Raw genomic sequence first — 21731 nt, forward strand, 5'->3', positions numbered from 1 at the left:
TTGCCCTTTAACTCTCAACTCATGTCCTCTCGTTTGAATCTCCCCCACTCTCAATGGAAAAAGCCTATCCATGTCAACTCTATCTATCCCCCTCATAATTTTAAATATCTCTATCAAGTCCCCCCTCAACCTTCTACGTTCCAAAGAATAAAGACCCAACTTTTTCAACCTTTCTCTGTAACTTAGGTGATGAAACCCAGGTAACATTCTAGTAAATCTTCTCTGTACTCTCCAGGGAATTATAGACCAGTTAGCCTAAAATCAGCGGTGGGGAAAATGCTAAGAGTCAGTTATCAAAGATGTGATAACAGCACATTTGGAAAATGGTGAAATCATCGGACAAAGTCAGCATGGATTTGAGAAAGGAAAATCATGTCTGATGAATCTCACAGAATTTTTTGAGGATGTAACTAGTAGGGTGGATAGGGGAGAACCAGTGGATGTGGTATATTTGGACTTTCAAAAGGCTTTTGACAAGGTCCCACACATGAGATTAGTGTGCAAGCTTAAAGCACACTGTATTGGGGGTAAGGTATTGACGTGGATAGAGAATTGGTTGGCAGACAGGAAGCAAACAGTGGGAATAAACGGGACCTTTTCAGAATGGCAGGCAGTGACTAGTGGGGTACTGCAAGGCTCAGTGCTGGGACCCCAGTTGTTTACAATATATATTAATGACTTAGATGAGGGAATTAAATGCAGCATCTCCAAGTTTACGGATGACATGAAGCTGGGCGGCAGTGTTAACTGTGAGGAGGATGCTAAGAGGATGCAGGGTGACTTGGATAGGTTAGGTGAGTGGGCAAATTCATGGCAGATGCAATTTAATGTGGATAAATGTGAGGTTATCCACTTTGGTGGCAAGAACAGGAAAACAGATTATTATCTGAATGGTGGCCGATTAGGAAAAGGGGAGGTGTAACGAGATCTGGGTGTCATTATACACCAGTCATTGAAAGTGGGCATGCAGGTACAGCAGGCGGTGAAAAAGGCGAATGGTATGCTGGCATTCATAGCAAGAGGATTCGAGTACAGGAGCAGGGAGGTACTACTGCAGTTGCACAAGGCCTTGGTGAGACCACACCTGGAGTATTGTGCGCAGTTTTGGTCCCCTAATCTGAGGAAAGACATCCCTGCCATAGAGGGAGTACAAAGAAGGTTCACCAGATTGATTCCTGGGATGGCAGGACTTTCATACGATGAAAGACTGGATCAACTAGGCTTATACTTGTTGGAATTTAGAAGATTGAGCGGGGATCTTATTGAAACGTATAAAATCCTAAAGGGATTGGACTGGCTAGATGCAGGAAGGTTGTTCCCGATGTTGGGCAAGTCCAGAACGAGGGGTCACAGTTTGAGGATAAAGGGGAAGCCTTTTAGGACCGAGATTAGGAAAAACTTCTTCACACGGAGAATGGTGAATCTGTGGAACTCTCTGCCACAGGAAACAGTTGAGGTCAGTTCATTGGCTATATTTAAGAGGGAGTTAGATATGGCCCTTGTGGCTCAGGGGGTATGGAGGGAAGGCTGGTACAGGGTTTTGAGTTGGATGATCAGTCATGATCATACTGAATGGCAGTGCAGGCTCGAAGGGCCGAATGGCCTACTCCTGCACCTATTTTTCTATGTTTTCTCTATTTTGTTGACATCTTTCCTATAATTCGGTGACCAAAACTACACAATACTCCAAATTTGGCCTCACCAATGCCTCGTACAATTTCAACATTACATCCCAACTCTTATGCTTAATGTTCTGATTTATAAAGGCCAGCATACCAAAAGCTTTCTTCACCACCCTATCCACGAGATTCCACCTTCAGGGAACTATGCATCATTATTCCTAGATCCCTTTGTTCTACTGCATTCTTCGATGCCCTACCATTTACCATGTATGTCCTATTTTGATTAGTCCTACCAAAATGTAACACCTCACATTTATCAGCATTAAACTCCATCCACCATCTTTCAGCCCACTCTTCTAACCGGCCTAGATCTTTCTGCAAACTTTGAAAACCTACTTCATTATCCACAACCCCACCTATCTTAGTATCATCTGCTTACTTACTCATCCAATTTAACACCCCATCATCCAGATCATTAATGTATATGACAAATAACATTGGACCCAGTACAGATCCCTGAGGCACACCACTAGTCACCGACCTCCAATCTGACACACAGTTATCCACCACCACTCTTTGGCATCTCCCATCCAGCCACTGCTGAATCCATTTTACTACTTCAATATTAATACCTAACGATTGAACCTTCCTAACCAACCGTCCGTGTGGGACCTTGTCAAAGGCCTTACTGAAGTCCATACAGACAACATCCACCACTTTACCCTCGTCAACTTTCCTAGTAACCTCTTCAAAAAATTCAATAAGATTTTTTAAACATGACCTTCCATGCACAAATCCATGTTGACTGTTCCTAATCAGACCCTGTCTATCCAGATAATTATATATACCATCCCTAAGAACACTTTCCATCAATTTACCCACCAGTGACGTCAAAAAGTTTTGAAATTTGCATTACCTGGCCTTTCCTAGCAATGATTGTGATGCCATAGCCCTAACAAGCTAATTAAGGTCTGAGACCTTGGTAAAAGTCATCTGAGAGCTCAAATCTCTTGGGGTGCCTGAACTTTTGCCTGGTGTTCCTTTCTTTTTTTTCACTCTAAAATTGTACAAAACAAAAATAATACACTAATCTTGCTTAAAATAGTGAAAAGAATGTTTCATCTTTAACTTTATGACTTCTGGAGATCAGTTCATCTTCTACTCACTTAACTATTCACAGTAACAGAAATTTTGACCGGGGTGCCCAAACCTTTGTTTGCCACTGTATAATATATTTACATATATATATATATATATATGTGTGTGTGTGTGTGTGTGTGTGTGTGTGCGCCCGCGCACATTTGGGGGGGGGGAAAGAGAGAGGGGGGGAGGGGGAGGGGGAGGGGGAGAATACCTAAGACTTTTACACAGTACTGTATACAAATCAAAAGAATCAAAGGATCCAAGGTTACAGCAGGAAGATAATGCTGAGGAAAAAATCAACTACGTTCTTATTAAATGGCAGAGTGGGCACAAGTGACTGAAAAGCCAATTCCTGTTTTATTTCTTATATTCTAAATACGAAAATACAAATTCCACATATTTATGTTTCAATATTTTTGCAGCTACTTTGCTTATGTTAAACTCCCCAAGAACAATTATTTAGAAATGCTATGTTCATACAAGAATTTAAATTTATTATACTTTGCAGTTTAGCATGTTTGCTCTCCATATTGTATTTTTAAAATCATCTCCCCCACTTTGATCACTGTATCCACAGTCTCCCACCAAGTACATCTTTCAGCAGTTCCTAATAGTATGAAACACTTCTCTGTTCCCAGTAATCAGGGGTCCCCAACCACCGGGCCGCAAGGAAACTATATGATTTGGCAATATGAACCGATATGAGTCAGCTGCACCTTTAATCATTCCCTGTCACGCCCCCCGTTAAACTTGAACGCACACGAGGTTCTCAAGAATATTGTCAATATTAAACTGGTCCATGGTGCGCAAAAGGTTGAAGACCCCTGGCATACATGACCCACGTTCTTGAACTGCAAGCTGTCTTAGGGGGAATGAAGGAATTATGAATAGTGAAACCATGGGAGGGAATAATAGCATGAGAATTTTAAAACTGAAGCACAGAAGGATCAGAAGTGAATGTAGATCAAATGAGGACTTCTCTTCCTCTATATTTCCCTTCTCCTATATCTTTATCCAATTTATTATTTAACAGAAATAGAAGTAGTATGTACAATTACCATTACAGTTTACCAAGAGTAAGGTAAAACACTCAGACAGGCATATTTTAATGAAAGTGATAGAGAACTGGCACTATCAGTCATAATCCTTTATCTGACATATGCGTTAATAACAATTTATAATCATCTGACTTCAACATGATAGTGCTATTAACTGAGACAAGCTAAGTAAGCCACCATGGGAATAACTATGAAGTAAATGGGAGTACTTGACATTTCTAAATATCTTAATTCAGCAGCAAACTCATCCACTATGCAAATTTATTTTGGTCAATACAAAGCTTGACTTATTTTAGCATCATGAAAGTTTAATAACTTCGCCAATCAAAATTGATTTATTTTATTCTTTTCATATATTTAAAAAACACTAAAATATTAAATTTTTTACATTATACTTCTTTGGACCAGACTATAGGCAGTACTGTATAGCTCTTTGCATTTAGAGTACCAAAATATCTGATATTTGAAGTTGGCACCAGTGACATCATCAAGCAATGTTATTTGTATGCAAATTAGTTTCCTGGAATATGCAGCCCAGAAAAATTAAATGCTAAACTAAAATGCTGCTGGCAGGAAGGTGAGCTTTAACAAAATCATGCTCCATTCATACTACATGGGTTAGGTTTGAAATTAAGGATGGCTCTAACTGGATTATTTCCTGTTGGTGATAATAAAATGCCTAAAATCTGGATTTAATAAAGACTTGAATGTTGATGATACAATCAGAAACCTTAAGAGATGAAAGGAAAATGTATGCAGAACAGTATAGTGCAGGGTTAGGCTCTTCACCAAACATGTCTGCACTGACAATGACGCCAATCTAAACTAAACACATCTGCCTACACCTGGTCTGAATACCTTCTTTCGTGTTCATGTTCTAAATGTCACTATTGTATCTGCTTCAACTACCCCACCCATGGCAGTGTTCCTGGCACCTCCCACTCTCTGTGTAAAAAAAATTTTAACACCCCCCCCCAACTTAAACCCATGTCCTCTAGTATTTGAAAAAGGCTTTGACTATCTACCATATCCATTCCCCTCATAAAGAGATGTACTTCTATCAGAAAAGGTAGCGAAATGATCAAAGTTAAAATTTCCAATTTAAAATGGTACTGGTGAATGTCAGCGACTTCTGGCTGGTGGCCAATAGAACAAAGAAAACTACTAAATACTTTGTTAATCACTCTTTTTCTGGTAAACGATCATCACAAACAACTTTTCCAGGCAATTCGATGTGGCAGAACCGAGGTGAATTGAAGCACCAAGCACGTTGCCAAAAGCAAGATGATCAGAGGTTCGATCAATTTAAGCAGCAGGCTGAATCGGAAAAGTAGGATATGGGCAAAATCGAGACAGTGGGGTCCAGGCCCCAGAGCATATCAAAGCAACTGAACCTAATATTTGGATGATTTAAGTGCCAAGCCAGATTGAAAAGGTTAGGGTGTCGGGGCCCAAGTCGAAGGACAGGCCATTTCATTTTGCTGATCCATTCTGCGCTGATCTAAGGGTCTATGGAGAGGACTGACTTTATGGATTTCAGTTCAGGACACCATTTGCATGTGTTTATTGTTTGCATGATTTGTTTTTATTTCTCTGCACATTGGGTGTTTGACAGTAGTTTTTTTACACTTTTTTGGAAGGTTTCTTTGTTTCATGGCTGCCGGTTAGGAGACGAATCTCAAGGTTGTATAATGTATACATAAATACTTTGATCATATATATACTTTGAACTTCTGGTAGTTTGAATTGTATGATCAAAGAAGTTGATAGTATTAGTTGATAAAGTTGAAGGTGTTAGATGCTAGATGTAGACCTGGAAAGCACAAACACTAACAAGAGCAATTTTGGATTAAAATAAAATTTGGGATTGGTCACATTCTTGTGGATGCCATCAAAACTATCATTAATCTCTTACCTTAGTGTTTAAGATCATATTGTTTAATGTACTCACTTCTCTCTAATATTTCTGTAATTCCAGCATTATCAGCTTCAAGCTCCATTTTAAATTTCGCAAGTTCTTGGTCTAATTTACGCAGATGTCTATCCACCTAGGTAATCAAAATACAAAACATAATAAATTGATCAATTGTTTACCTGTACAAATCTCAGCTGCTGTTTTTACCATGACCACTTTTATAGGTAAATTGGTAAAATGCAACGAAGGATTTATCATTTTCACATGTCTGTTGAAAACACACTGTTTAACAGATTAAGCATGCTGACAATGTGGGTAATTCAGTAATCTTTCACAGCATTAACATGTTGCATTTGTATTTAAATCCCTTCATGGAGCAACCTATATCTGGTTCTATTTAGGACTCTGCAGGTTGTCTTTTGATAGGTTTAGTAGTCACTGGAATTGTACTTTGCATTTGTCATCCAGGGAAAGGTGTGTATTGGGGAGGGGGATATTTCCACCAATGTTAGTGATGGCAAACAAGAAAAAATCTAGAGATGTTGGAAATCCAAGCAAAGCCCACAAAATGCCGGAGGAACTCAGCAGGCCAGGCAGCATCCAAGGAAAAATGTACAATTGACTTTGAGCTGAGACCCTTTGGCAGGACTGGAGAAAGAAAAGATGAAGGGTAGATTTAAAAGGGGAGAGAGAGAAAAACAAGGTGATAGGTGAAACTAGGAGAGGGAGGGATGAACTAAAGAGCAGGGAAGTTGATTGGTGAAAAAGATGCAGGGCTGGAGAAGGGGGAATCTAATAGGGGAAGACAGAAGGCCATGGAAGAAAGAAAAGAGTGGTGGAGCACTAGAGTAAGGGGAGACAAGATGAGTGAAGGAAAAGGGGATGGAGAATGGTGAAGAGGGGTGGGGGGGGGGGTCATTACCGAATGTTCAAGAAATTGATGTACATGCAATCAGGGTGGAAGCTACCCTGACAGAATACAAGGTGTTGTTCCTCCAACTTGAGTGTGGCCTCATCACAACAGTAGAGGAGGCCATGGATTGACATATCGGAATGGGAATGGGAAGTGGAATTAAAATGGGTGGCCACTGGAAGATCTCACTTCCTTTGGCAGACGGAGCATAGGTGGTCGGCAAAGCAGTCTCCCAATCTATGTCAGGTATCACCGATATACAGGAGGCCACATCAGGAGCACTGGACACAGTATATAACCCCAACTGACTCACAGGTGAAGTGTTGCCTCAGCTGGAAAGACTATTGGGGTCCTTAATGGTAGTGAGGGAGGAGATGCATGGGGCAGATGTAGCACTTGGTTTGCTTGCAAGGATAAGTGCCAGGAGGGAGATCAGTGGGGAGGGATAAATGAACGAGGTAGTCATGTAGGGAGCGATCCTTGCGGGAAGCAGAAAGTGAGGGGAGGAGGGAATGGAAAGATGTGGTTGGTGGTAGGATCCTGTTGGAGATGGCAGAAGTTCTGGAGAATTATGTGCTGGACATGGAGACTTGTGGGGTGGTCAATGAGGACAAGAACCCTATCCCTGGTATGGCAGCGGGAGAATGGGGTAAGACCAGACGTGCAGGAAATGAAAGAGATACAGTTGTGGACAACATTGATCGTGGAGGAAGGGAAGCCCCTTTCTTTGAAAAAGGAGGGTACCTCCTTTGTTCTAGAAAGAAGAGCCTCATCCTGAAAGCAGATGCTGCAGAGACGGAGAAATTGAGAGAAGGGGATGGGGTTTTTACAAGTGACAGGGTGGGAAGAGGTATAGTCCAGGTAGCTGTGAGTAGTCCAGGTAGCTGTGAGAGTCCATGGCTTTATAATAGACATCAGTAGATAAGCTGTCTCCAGAGATAGAGACAGAGAGATTGAGAAAGGGGAGGGAGGTGTCAAAAATGGAACAGGCAAATTTGAGGGCAGTGTAGAAGTTGGAGGCAAAGTTGATACAGTCCATGAGCTGTGCATGGGTGCAGGAAGTAGCACCAATGCAGTCATCAATGTAGCGTAGAAAAAGTGGGGGATGGACACGAGTGTAGGTTTGGAACAGTTCCATGTAACCAACAAAAAGGCAGGTAGAGCTGGGACCCATGCAAGTGCTCATGACTACACCTTTTGTTTGAAGGAAGTGGGAGGAGCTAAAGGAGAAATTATTAAGAGGACAAGTTCTGCTAGACGGAGAGGGTGATGGTGGAGGAGAACTGGGTGGGTCTGGTATCTAGAAAGAAACAGAGAGATTTGAGGCCTTCCTGGTGGGGAGTGGAGGTGCAAAGGGATTGGACGTCGATAGTGAAAATAAGATTGTATAGGGTATGGACATATAACATAATCATACAGGAACTGTTTAAATTTGTTGTGTATTAAATATAGCATAAAAAATACACAACTCATCTAATTTTTAATACATGGCTGATATTTTCTTTTAAGTAGAATTCCTGAATCTTGGTGCATTCTTGCAATGTATTTTGCCAAAAACACTTACCAGATTACAAAATCAATTTGCAAAGTAACTTTTAAATTGGTCTCTAGTTCCTGAATGAAATTATGTTACAACCAATTCAACTTATGTTATAGTGTTTTCACTCATCACATTATATCCAATTTACATTATGAATTTGCATATTGCAGTAGAAATACAGGTACTATTTAGCCAAGACAACAATACTATCTCCCCCTACTATTTTAGCCTTGTGACTGAACTTAATGGTGTGTAATGTAGGGTGGAGTTTCATCTCAGATGCTAATAAAATGTGATAACTCTGAGCGAATTATGTTAATACCCACTATAAATACAGACTTAAAAGTCCTGCCAAAGTTCTTCGGCCCGAAACATCAACTATACTCTTTTCCATCAATGCTGTCTGAGCTGCTGAGTTCCTCCAGCATTTTGTGTGTGTTGCTAAAAGTTTACAAATTAAGCAGTACGAAGAATTGGCACTAGACAAAGTAATGTGAAAACTTGTTGTAATCATGCTCTATCATAGCCAATGAAAGAGGGATTCCATTGTTAAAACACCTTGGAGGAAATATTCAAGATGAATTCACTGTGAAGTGGGGATTTCATTCTTGGGGAAAAGAAAGTGTTACTGATACAAACAACAAGAATTCTGACCTGAACGCCATAATTCTCCCTTTTGCAAACTTCTTGTACATTGTGGTTATACCTTAATTTCCAACTGATTTTAATTTTTGTAGTCATCTTCTATGAGGGATACGATCAATTGAGGTTAAAATGCTTGTTATATAATTTTCTACTTTTCACTTCAAATGTCACTTTTTTTAAAAAAGTTACAGCATTTTGCCAGGCAGAATGATTGTAATTAATAAGTATCAATATTTTCAGATAGGTGATCTTTAAAATTTTCTCTTAATTGCAACATTTTTCCAGATATTATTGTTAGACATATGTAGATGCCGGAGATTGGTTTGAACTTTAAAAGGTACAAGTTGACATTTACTCACCAAATCATAAATTTGATTTGCTAACTGGACTTTTTCATCAGCATCTTCCAAGGCTTTATAATAGTCCTATAAAAGGATAAAGACATTAAAAATACAATTATTAAATACTGGTAAAGTAAAAATGGTAAGGTAACATTTTCTTTTGAAAGGTTAGTCTAAAACTGCTATGAACTGTTTTAAGTTATTTAGTTATTTAATTATCTATTACTGAATACAATACAAAATTTTTCAAGAACTCCAGATTACAAATTAAGAAACATGACATGATGTGAAAGGAAAATCATGTCTGACGAATCTCATAGAATTTTTTGAGGATGTAATTAGTAGAGTGGATAGGGGAGAACCAGTGGATGTGGTATATTTGGATTTTCAAAAGGCTTTTGACAAGGTCCCACATAGGAGATTAGTGTGCAAACTTAAAGCACACGGTATTGGGGGTAAGGTATTGGTGTGGGTGGAGAATTGGTTAGCAGACAGGAAGCACAGAGTGGGAATAAACGGGACCTTTTCAGAATGGCAGGCGGTGACTAGTGGGGTACCGCAAGGCTCAGTGCTGGGACCCCAGTTGTTTACAATATATATTAATGACTTGGATGAGGGAATTAAATGCAGCATCTCCAAGTTTGCGGATGACACAAAGCTGGGTGGCAGTGTCAGCAGTGAGGAGGATGCTAAGAGGATGCAGGGTGACTTGGATAGGTTGGGTGAGTGGGCAAACTCATGGCAGATGCAATTTAATGTGGATAAATGTGAAGTTATCCACTTTGGTGGCAAAAATAGGAAAACAGATTATTATCTGAATGGTGGCCGATTAGGAAAAGGGGAGGTGCAACGAGACCTGGGTGTCATTATACACCAGTCATTGAAAGTGGGCATGCAGGTACAGCAGGCGGTGAAAAAGGCGAACGGTATGCTGGCATTTATAGCGAGAGGATTCGAGTACAGGAGCAGGGAGGTACTACTGCAGTTGTACAAGGCCTTGGTGAGACCACACCTGGAGTATTGTGTGCAGTTTTGGTCCCCTAATCTGAGGAAAGACATCTTTGCCATAGAGGGAGTACAAAGAAGGTTCACCAGATTGATTCCTGGGATGGCAGGTCTTTCATATGAAGAAAGACTGGATGAACTGGGCTTGTACTCGTTGGAATTTAGAAGATTGAGGGGGGATCTGATTGAAACGTATAAGATCCTAAAGGGATTGGACAGACTAGATGCGGGAAGATTGTTCCCGATGTTGGGGAGGTCTAGAACGAGGGGTCACAGTTTGAGGATAGAGGGGAAGCCTTTTAGGACCGAGATTAGGAAAAACTTCTTCACACAGAGAGTGGTGAATCTGTGGAATTCTCTGCCACAGCAAACTGTTGAGGCCAGTTCATTAGCTATGTTTAAAAGGAAGTTAGATATGGCCCTTGTGGCTACAGGGGTCAGGGGGTATGGAGGGAAGGCTGGGTTCTGAGTTGGATGATCAGCCATGATCATAATAAATGGCGGTGCAGGCTCGAAGGGCCGAATGGCCTACTCCTGCACCTATTTTCTATGTTTCTATGACTGAAAGCAGATACCTGTAAGACTATACATTTGATATTACAATAGCAAAACCATTAATATTAAGTTTTACCAATTCACAAGTCCCATTTATTGAAACATTTTGATTATTTTAAAATAATTAACTTTCTGCTACACGTGTTGTCATATGAATGGTTTGATATATCTTCAGAAGCTTTACAACTTAGTCAATTTAAGGCATTTGAAACGGTAACAACAGAGTTTACATATAGTTGAGTACAGATGTTCGCTGTTCTTCCATAGTAACTTAAAATTAACTTCAATGCTAGGTTTTTTGCCATTTAAGACTATAAGATCATAAAATATCGGAGCAGAATTAGGCCATTTAGCCCATCGAGTCTGCTCCATCGCTGATGTATTTTCCCCTCATCCCAATCTCTTGCCTTCTCCCCAGTATCCCTTCATGTTCTGGCTGATCAAGAATCTATCAACCTCTGCCAGAAATATATCCATTGATTCGGTCTCCATAGCTACCTATGGCAATAAATTCCACAGATTCACCACCCTCTGGCAAAGTAAGTTTCTCCTTACAGGTGTCCCCTGCTTTTTGAACATTCGCTTTACGAAACCTCACTGTCACGAAAGACCTACATTAGTACCCTGTTTTCACTTTCAGAAGGTGTTTTCACTGCTACAAAAAAAAATCAGCGCACAATAAAAAATCAGCACGCGAAAAAATCAGCGCGCGCCCCGAGCAGCCGCTTTCCCCCGGATTCGGAACTACATTCTCGCCAGCATTGCTTAAACACGTGTCTGTGAGCAGCCGTTTGCAAGATGAGTTCTGAGGTATTGGAAAAGCCTAAAAGAGCTCGTAAGGGTGTTACACTTAGCATAAAACTAGACATAATTCAGCGTTTCGATCGTGGTGAACGAAGTAAGGACAACGCAAGTTTAGCTTGTGGAAGCTGACGAACATGATGTTGAAGAGGTTTTGGCATCCCATGACCAAAAACTGACAGATGAACAGCTGATGCAATTGGAAGAAAAAAGGATAACAATCGAAACTGAATGAGCAATGATAAAGTACAACTTTAATTTTGAAAGGGTACGTCGGTTTAGGGGATATTTGCAGGATGGTTTGAGTCCTTACAAAGAACTGTGTGATAGAAAAATGCGCGAGGCTCAGCAGTCAAGCAAGCCTTCCATATCAGCCACAGCAGACGACAAACCTCGACCTTCGACATCGAGGTGGACAGAGATAGAAGAAGATAAGCTGCCTGCTCTAATGGAAACGGACGATGACGAGATGACACCCCAGTGTCCCACCACCCCAACCCCCAGGCCACGGACAGATACCGATTCGCAGAGAATGGAACGGTAGCCGGGAGGCACACAGCACATCTCTAAGAAAAAAGCTGAAATAAACATGCTAATTAATTAGGTGCCGCCCCACACGTAATTCTCGGCCCAGATCAGAGGCGATGCATTCAGCAATCGCCTCTGATCTGGGCCGATATTTACGTGCCAAGCAGCACCTAATTAATTAGCTTGTTTATTCTGGCTTTTTTCTTAAAGATGTGCTGGGTGCGTCTCGGCCACCGCTACACTGCTGCTTTCTTCGCAGCAATATATCGGAGGATGAGGACCACTGGGGTGTCATCTCATCGTCGTCTGATTCCATCAGGGCAGGCAGGTCATCTTCTTCTATGTCTGCCTGCCTCGATGTCGAAGATCGAGGTTCGTCGTCTGCTGTGGCTGATGTGGAAGGCTTGAAAAACGACAGTGTGTTTGACTGCTTAGCCTCGCACATTTATCTATCATACAGTTCTTTGTAAGCACTCAAACGATCCTGCAAATATGCCCTAAACCTACGTACCCTTTCAAAATTAAAGTCGCACTTTTCTGCAATCATTGCAGCGAAAATCTTACGCAGTTGCTTCACGTTCAGTTCCTGGACAATTTCATTTTTGGTCTGTTCGCTACTGCATTCAGTTTCGATTGTTATCCTTTTCTCTTCCAATTGCATCAGCTCTTCATCTATCAGTTCTTGGTCATGGGATGCCAAAACCTCTTCAACATCATCTTCGTCAACTTCCACAAGCCAAACTCACTTTGTCCTTACTTCGTTCACCACAATCGAAACGCTTAATTATGTCATACCCTTACGAGCTCTTTTAGGATTTTCCGATACCTTAGAACTCATCCTGCTAACCGATGCTCAAAATAAATCAACATAAAGCACAGATGCTCACAGGCCCGTGTTTAAGCAACGCCAGCTAGAATGAAGTTCCAGGGGAGGAGCTTTGCTGCTCGGGCCGTGCGCTGCCTTTTTTCTAACAGTGAAAACACCTTCTGTTAGCGAAAACAGGTAACTAATGTATGTCTTTCGTAACAGCGAGGTTTCGTAAAGTGAACGTTTGAAAAGCGGGGGACACCTATATCCACTCTAGCCTTTCCTTTACACTTAATATATCTGAAGAAACCGGGGTTTCTTCTGTTCATACACTAACAATTTGAGAATGGATTTATCATGTGGACTTTATTTCATGGATTTTCACTGCCAGTATCTGCCTTAGAAGTACTTTAGAGATTTTTAGTCAGTAATCATCTAATTAAAAAGGAAGACAAAATGTTCCTCGATGATCTAAGAAATGGGAAAATAGTGCAGTTTAACACGTAGCTAAGGGGATGGTGCAAGTGGGAGGGCTTCAGATATTTGGATCATTGGGCTGTCTTCCAGTGCAGGTAGGACCTGTACAGATGGGACAGTTTGCATGTGAACAAGAGGGCAACCAATAACTTTGCAGGAGGCTTTGCTAATGCCACCCAGGTGGGGGGAGGTTTAAAACAGAGTTGTAGGAGGGAGTGGGAACCAGAGTGGCACGGCAGCAAGTGCAGTGGCTTTGGGAAAAGTAAGCATTAAGCCAACATTCGAAACAGAAATCAACTGGTTGATAAAGATAGTGAGATTAACGTTCTGAGATAGATCTATTTCAATGTAAAGAGTATTGAAGCCAACCCAAAACGGAAAATTTGCAGATGCTAGAAATCCAAATCAACACACACAAAATGCTGGAGGAACTCAGCAGGCCAGGCAGCATCTATGGAAAACATTACACAGATGACGTTTTGAGTTGAGACCCTTCATCACGAGCTTATCATGTGGAGCTGAGGTCTGGTGAGAGGCAGAGGTTGAGATAAGTTAGTGTGCACGTGTGCGTGCACACACATCTTTTGCTATTAGCACACAAAGGAATTTAAACAGCACACCAAAGGTTGTCATCCTCTACCTTGTTGCCATGTTAAGTATATCTCATGACCGTAGCCAATCACATTTCCTTTTCCTGTTTCTGATGCCGACGAAGTTGACAACATGATGATTTGTGTGCAGGTTTTAGAACTGGCTTATTTATACTGTTTTTATTGAAGAAATTATTGATTCACTATGACGAATTCCAAAGAAGCAAAGGGCATGAAGCACAAAAGAACTGCTAGTTCATTTAATGAAACAGTAGAAGCCACCACACTGAAAGCTCATGAGGTCAGGAATGTGCAGCTATGAGAAATATTTATGTACAATACAGAAACTGGTGTTGCCTGCATGAGTTGTCATGATGCAAAAGTTGCTGAAGAATTTGCAAGTGGGAAGAAGTTGAGTGGCATTTGGAAACTTGCCTTTTTAAAGCATCATTTAGAAGCAAATTGCATATGGACAGTGTGTAAAGGTCCGGCGAGAAAATCCTTCATGACCCATTACAGGCCTGCTACGTACTTTTGTGAGAGTGCAGATAAGCGAGAGTGAAAACGATTAAACCCAGAGGAGATCAAAGTTCTTATTTACGGCGTTTTGCTGGCTGTTAAAATGAATACCTCTGTATAAAAAATTCAGTGCACACATGTTGTCACTGGACAAAAAAAATTGCGCAGCACAAGATTTTTGAGCACACTGGTCATTACAAATTAAGAGTGAACATTGGTGGTGTGCTAGTCTTGCATGATGTGGTAAATCAGTGAGATATTTAGGGAGGCGGCTACACCAAAGTTGCAGGAAGCAGATAACTGGGTGACTATCATGAAAGGGGAATGGAATAGGCAGTCATTGCAGGGTACCTATGTGGCTGCAAGTATATTGTTTTGGATACTGTAGGGGGAGGGAGAGAAATTACCCAGCAGAAGAAATGGTTCTCTCAGGTGATGTTATGTCTTAGCTTGGAGAAAATCAGAAGTCGAACTTTTGATTCTCGATTTGACTTTGAGAAAAGGTGGGGTTCTTTTGCCTGCTACTATCATTTGATTTGAGTTAATTAAGATGGTTCCCTTCTGATTCTTGTTTAAATGGATTTGAGTTGGCGGATTGATGTTTTTCTTTTATGGAAGCTTGTATGGCGTATAGCTCCAGGGTTGTGCTCCCAATGGGGTTTTCCCCCCTTTTTTTCTGTTAGTAGGGTTCTTTTTAGTTAGTCGGGGTTCTTTTTTCCCAAAAAATAGTTTTAACATTTTATTTTTTCTTATGATTATTGATATATTGTTTAGCTTTGCTAATTAGTTATTTGGTAATTTAATTCTCATTGTACATATTGACTTGATTACTTTAATGTATTTTTTTGTTGATCTTCAATAATAATTAATAAAAAAGATTTAAAAATGAAATGAAAGTCAAAGCTGTAAGGTTTCTGGTACTGTGTCTGGTTCTGCGGCTTAGAAGGAAAGTGGAGAAGAGACAGGCAGAAGATTCTGTGAATGAGAATGTGACTCCCAGTTGGTATGTTGCTTCCCAGGTACCACGGTCAGGGAAGTCAAAGAAAAAGTTCATAGCATTCTTAAGGGTGAAAATGAGCAGCCAGAGATCGTGGTCCACATTGGTACCAATGACATAGGCAGGAAGAAAGATGAGGTGCTGCAAAGAGTCAGGAGTTGGGTGTTAAATTAAAGAACAGGACCTCCAGGGTGGTTATTGTAGGATTGCTATCGGTACCACATGCTAGTGAGACCAGAAATAGGAAGGTAATGCAGTTTAACATGTGGCTAAGCACATGATGCAAGAGAGAGGGTTTTAGATTTTTGGATCATTAGTTTCTCCTCTAGGGAAGGTGGTACCTGCACAGAAAGGTCGGTTTGCACCTGAACTGGTGGGTGACCAATATCTGATGGGAAGGTTCACAGGTGCTGTACCAGGGGGTTAAAACTAGAATTGCAGGGGCAGTGAGAACCAGAGTGGCAGGTCAGCGACTGGAGTGGCTGTGGAGAAAGTGAACGTTAAGCCTACCTGCACAGCCAAAACCAAACTGCTGAGCTGCACATATTTCAATGCAAGATGTATTGTAGGTAAAACACATGATGGGCACAAACCTCCTCACCATCAAGGATATCTTCAAAATGCAATGCCTCAAGAAGGCAGTAGCCATCATTAAGGACCCTCACCATCCAGGACATGCCCGCTTCTCATTACTACCATCAGGGAGAAAGTACAGGAGCCTGAATAGCTTTTTAGGAATAACTTCTTCCCCTCTGCCATCTGATTTCTGAATGGCCATAGACACCAGTTGTATTGATATCTTTTTGCGCCACTTATTTATTTTTTGTATTTCTTTTTGTAACGTGTGCCAACTTTATACATGTTGCACTGTACTGCTGCCGCAAAACAACAAATTTCACAATGTACGTCAGTAATAATAAATCTGATTCTGAACTTAGAACATGGAATAGCAAATGGAATTACAATGTTGTAGTCATTAGTGAAACTTGATTGCGGGAGGGCAGGATTGCCAGCTCAATGTTCCAGGGTTCCGTTGTTTTACATTTGATAGAGGGGGAAGTATTCGAGGAGGAGCGGTGGCATTACTCATCATGGCTGTGCTTAGAGAGGGCATACTGGAGGGCTTACCTACTTGAGACAAAAAGGATGGAACTGAGGAATAAGAAAGGGATGGCCATGTTAATGAGTTTATACTATAGACCTCCCAATCCTTAGCAGGATTTAGAGGAGCAAACTTGTAGCGAGATAGCAGACAATTCCAAGAAAAAATAAAGTGATTGTAGATGATTTTAGCTTTCCACATATGGACTGAGATTCCCACACTGTAAAGGGATTGGATGGGATAAAGTTTGTCAAATGAGGAAAGGCAGAAGACCGGTCAAAAGAGAAAACTTTAGAACTGAAAACATTTTATTAAGTTGTTGATATTATTAGTTTAACATTTTACAAGGTTACACTAGGTTAAAATTGTTTGATATACAATGAATATTTCACTTATAATTAAAAATTAACCCAACGGTACTTGCCTTCTTTATTGCTTCCATCTGTTCCTCTCTCCATTCTGGCTTGTTCTTTTTTGCATTGATAAAGAACTCATTCACTCTTTGTTCTAACTGATCCATTGCATCTATGTGGGAAGGAAAGAAAACCAGTTATTTTCACAAACTACACTGGAAATCAAACATAACATGTAGATTTAATCTACTTTAATATTTTTCATATTTCATCATTAGGAAAAGTAAATGAAATGGGATCTTATTAAATTTTCTGATGTTCAGATTGCTTTATAATAAAAGAAATCAAATCCACTGAAGGAGCATCTCAATTGCAAGTTTTTGGTTTAAAGTAGGTCTTTTCAAAAAAGCTTGGTACTGTAATGGTGATGATTAACTGATAATTTGATTATGATTGCAGATTTTTAAAATTGGCCACTGTCACTCTATAATCAATGCTGAGAGCCCACCACACAATTTTGCCTGTTGACAATGACACTTTGCCCGTTTCTTTCTCTCTCATTGGATTATTAGATGTATAGAAGTTTATACTATTTTTCATGTATATTTGTTTAAACATTTCAAACTCAACCAAGATACAGTTAAAAATAAAGATTTAATGTAGATGATAAAATGCAGCACTCACTTATTACTCAAGCTGTCATTACATATCAAGATACATTACGTGCATCAAGTTGCAAACACATCTGTAACTACTTTCACGATTATACTTTCTTTATCTTGTTACATTTATTAGATTACTATTGTTTTTTTCCTCATTTTACTACATTATTTAAGGATAATGTTTTGAAAGAAAACTCGTGAGGTGCACAAGGTTTTTAAAAGGATTACAAACTAATTACATCTTGAGGCAATCAATCTTCTGAACCTTTCTCTTTGGTGCTAAGGTCCTTCCCTTAGAACAGCAATTGTTAAATTTTGAACTTTGCTTCCAGTAATTGAAAAAGTAGGATAAAGGTCGTGGAGTCTGACAATACCAAAACAAAAAACCTTTCCAGGGTGAATTGCCAGCAAGAATGCCTAAAATTATGTAACCAATAATATAGCAAAAAAGATAATTATGTGTATTAAAGATATTCCCATTCTAAAGAAAACATACTAATCAAAATTTTAAAAATTAAATTATAGAATATAGTTTTAAAGGACTAATGGATATTGACATCATTTGAAAATTAAGGATTTTCTTAAAACAGCGATCTCCTAAAAGAGCAGATACTGCCATATCTGTGGACAGAGAAATTGAATCAATGCTTCAGTTTGAAGTGCCTTTGACTTGATGTTAACTGTTTTTTTCTACAGATGCACCCTAACCCACTGACATTATGCAAGATTTTCCATTTTTACATCCAATTTCTAGCATTTGTAGATTTTTTTTCTTATTTCATATTCCTTAATTCTCACCAACTAAACTTTAGTCCATGGTTTTCAGGTGAACATTTAGAAGCTATTTTTTCAGCTACATCCATTAACAAAACTAGCATATTTTAAAAATGGGGAAAAATGCCTAAAGATAAAAATCTGCTAATGCATGTGGTTAGATAGTGTTTTATGAATATATTATTAATTTGAATTGAATCAGCCTCAGAGACCAATTCATACTTGAAAGATTTGAGGGAAAAAAACTCACCGCAAAATATTGCACTGTCATATTGCACATTAAAATAGTCGTGGGGGGGTAGCTATCACAGCAAGTTTGATTAGCTGGATAATAACAACAAAAATAACATAATGCCATCAATTCATGTCAATTTAATTGGACAATTTCAAAATTAATTCAACATTTTGAAGGGTTAATTATAGCTTCTGTTAAGTGACTCTGCTTAAACGCCAACAGCCTATTGTGGTCAGCAAGAAACTTCTATTTAATGTGCATGGAAATCTAATAAGGCTTTAATCAGACTCAAACTCACCTTGTACATGTTTAAGTAGTACTGACCAAAAGCTGACAGTAGAGTAATTGTGATAAGAATTTGCAGAGACATAAACTCATTAAAAAGTCAAATAAGTTTAAAAATCTTTATTTACTGTTAGTTACTAATCCGTATTAAAAAAAACTAAATTGCATTTTTCCATTTATTGTGTAAAATATCCTAACCCGTATGTACTCAACCTCAAGAACTCACTAAAAAACAAGACACCCCCCCCCCCACGTTGGCTATTTCATTACTCAATGAGTGGGCACTGTGCAACACCTAAAAATAATGCAATCCTTCAGTTACTTTTAATGTTTTAACTGCGCAGACAGCCAAACGTCAACTTAGAAAATCACCTAAATATACATTTCTTACAGAGCGCATAACACTTTTTCATTAAGACTGCGTGCACAATTCTCATTTGAAACGTTTGCACACTAAAAGCACGATCCAGGCTTGGAGAATAACTTCCTCGGAGATAAAGCAACAAGCAGACGCTGTTGCTATGGTGCATGTTGGCACGACTCTTCTCATGCCGACCGCAGCCTGACAATATAAAGAAATAAAAGTGGTAGCAGCAAGTGATCAGATTGTGCCCACTCCTACTTAATGGCACCAAAGTAGAACATTGTGCTCAACTTTTCTTTACATGTGGATTGAAAATAGCTGGGGGGGAGGTAGTTCTTTATTGACAATATTGCACTGTACAAAGCGGCAATAATTATGATTTTTGAAGGAGTTGTGGCGCCAGCTCCGTGTTCACCCCACCCGTACCCCTCACCCCCAAAGACATTCCCCCCACAAGTACTGTCAGCGGAAGGTGAGGTGGGCAGTGCGGCTCTGACATGACTAACGTGGCGCTGCATACTCTGTACTTGCAGGTCCATCTCCCTCATTTCCGTAAACCTGTCGCGGAGATCCATGGGAAGTTGTTCGATCACTGTCGAGAGAAGAGGGAAAAAAACAGCGGCGTCAATGGAGGGGCGGCTTCATTTTCCGTCCGACATCTCCGCTTCAATCGGTACATCTTTTTTAAAAAAAACTTTTCCTCACAACCCCGCACCGCTGCCATATCCCTCAATACTTACTCTCCAAGTAATCCTCCAAGTACAGCATGTTGGGAAAAAGTGTAGGTTTTACACCGGACAGATTTTTACTGTTTTGTTTCCTAAAATGGTTCCAATATGGCGCCTCAAACCAACGCCGTTCGTTCGTTAAAAAAGGACGATGTGGGGGGGTGGAGGGAAAGACAAACCACGGCTGCTCGAGCGGTCAGCCTCGCGCGTTGGAAACTCGCTCTGCCATTGGCTCATTCGGATGATTTGTATGAGTCGTCACGGGACTGAGAGACCCGCCATCCGCCCGCACAGCATTGTGGGAGGTGTAGTTCCATATTTGTGTCGCAGCTGGAGAGCGGGAAGAGCTTCAGGGTCCCGCTTTCTTGCGCCTCGGTGGGTTATGGCGCATAAAGCCGGTAGACGCTGGATGGCAAACGATGAGAGGATTAACCGCCGCATTGGTGGGTCGCGTTTTGGATATTGCATCAGATTTTGCTTAGAAAAAATAAAACGCATTTCCGTTTCCGATTCCACTGCAATGTGCGCAAACCAGCGCGCTCTTTAATTTGAAAGTCAAACACTGCAGATGCTGGAACACAAGAAAGCACGCACAAAAAGTACTTTAAATATGTATTAGACAGCATCTGTGGAAGGAGAAACAGATAACTTTTCAGGCTGAAGACTTGTTCCAATGTTTTAATTCTGACTACTTGCGCATTTGGCTTTTAGTGTCTATGTTGGTTAATTAAAATAACTTCCTAGTTTCCGACGATGTAAAAGAAAATCCAAGAAACACTTTGACTATAGTGTATTCCCCATATCCTTACCGCTTAAAAACAGATTTCTTTTGAAGGTGGTAAAATGACCATTTTGTAAGACTCCATCCCTCATTTAAAAAGCTTCTTTAAGCTACAAGTTTCTTCTTGGTAAGTTAATTGACTTAATTTTCCAGAATAAAAATGGAACATGCTGTAATATAACACACTGATTTATTTCAAATTGACTTGTAAGAATAAAGAAAACTTTGCACTAATAGGCAGTCAGATGTACTGTAATTCTCAAAGGCATCAGATTAGTATTGGTACCATTTATACTCTTGGATTTGGGAACATTCTCGAGATCTGAGACTGATAGTTCACTGAAGATTCTTGCAATCTTCAGGTGACAATAATAAGAAGCCACACATACAGAACAAACATGTTTTAAATATTATATCAGGTAGCATCCTTATAAGGTAATATTTTGTCTCAATTGAAAAAATATATTTTATAATGTAAGGAAAGAAAGGAGAGGAGGCAAAAACAGGAGAAAGAAGGTAGGAGAGATTAAGTAACATCAAAGGCAAAGTGAGATGGTAATCGCATTACAAAAAATAAAGTGGATGTGTAAATGGGGTCGATTAGTTTGTGTGTAGTTTATCACAGATTTTAGTGCCAAGATGGCACTGGTGAACCACAGCGATGTGTTGCCAGCTGCTTACAAAACTTCTAAATATAACTCTTTTGAATAACCTTTACTACACATTTGTACAATCTGCAGCCTGTAATTTCCCTGCAAGCAATGTAGTTTTGAACTGCCAATTTCATAGTCTTCTGAAGGACTTGGTGGGCATGGAGGTATGGTACCTTTGAATGTACATCACTATAGCCAGAAGAGAGGGAGGAGGGGAGGACTGATACTCCAAGCAATGAAAGTTCCTCTACCCAGCATCTTGTTAGCAAATGTAAAGTCTCTGGAGAACAAGACTGAGGACCTAAGGGCAAGATTGCTGTATTAGAGGGAAATGCGG

At 40.1% G+C, this 21731-nt stretch overlaps 2 protein-coding genes across 4 annotated transcripts in view; one reads left to right on the forward strand and one right to left on the reverse strand.

Moving 5' to 3' along the window:
* Positions 1 to 20138, reverse strand: part of ing3 (inhibitor of growth family, member 3) — a 49593-nt gene extending 29455 nt beyond the window's left edge. The window contains exons 1-5 of one of the 3 annotated variants that reach the window (XM_063057816.1): positions 19973 to 20138; positions 19693 to 19824; positions 16984 to 17084; positions 9196 to 9261; positions 5775 to 5871 (exon numbers count right to left, since the gene is read on the reverse strand). In XM_063057816.1, coding sequence (XP_062913886.1) covers positions 5775 to 5871; positions 9196 to 9261; positions 16984 to 17084; positions 19693 to 19824; positions 19973 to 20000 — 424 coding nt within the window. In that variant the 5' untranslated portion in view covers positions 20001 to 20138. Of the gene's footprint in view, positions 1 to 5774; positions 5872 to 9195; positions 9262 to 16983; positions 17085 to 17596; positions 18084 to 19692; positions 19825 to 19972 lie in introns of those variants that run through there. The other 2 variants (XM_063057817.1, XM_063057818.1) reach the window with 2 other exon arrangements.
* The window catches only part of tspan12 (tetraspanin 12), a 70994-nt gene continuing 69082 nt past the window's right edge, over positions 19820 to 21731 (forward strand). Inside the window, exon 1 of the mRNA XM_063057821.1 lies at positions 19820 to 19905. The gene's annotated coding sequence lies outside the window, so the exon portion shown is untranslated. The remainder of the gene's footprint in view (positions 19906 to 21731) is intronic.

This window comes from Mobula hypostoma, chromosome 9 (genome assembly GCF_963921235.1).
Source record: "Mobula hypostoma chromosome 9, sMobHyp1.1, whole genome shotgun sequence".
NCBI classification, from domain to species: Eukaryota; Metazoa; Chordata; class Chondrichthyes; order Myliobatiformes; family Myliobatidae; genus Mobula; species Mobula hypostoma.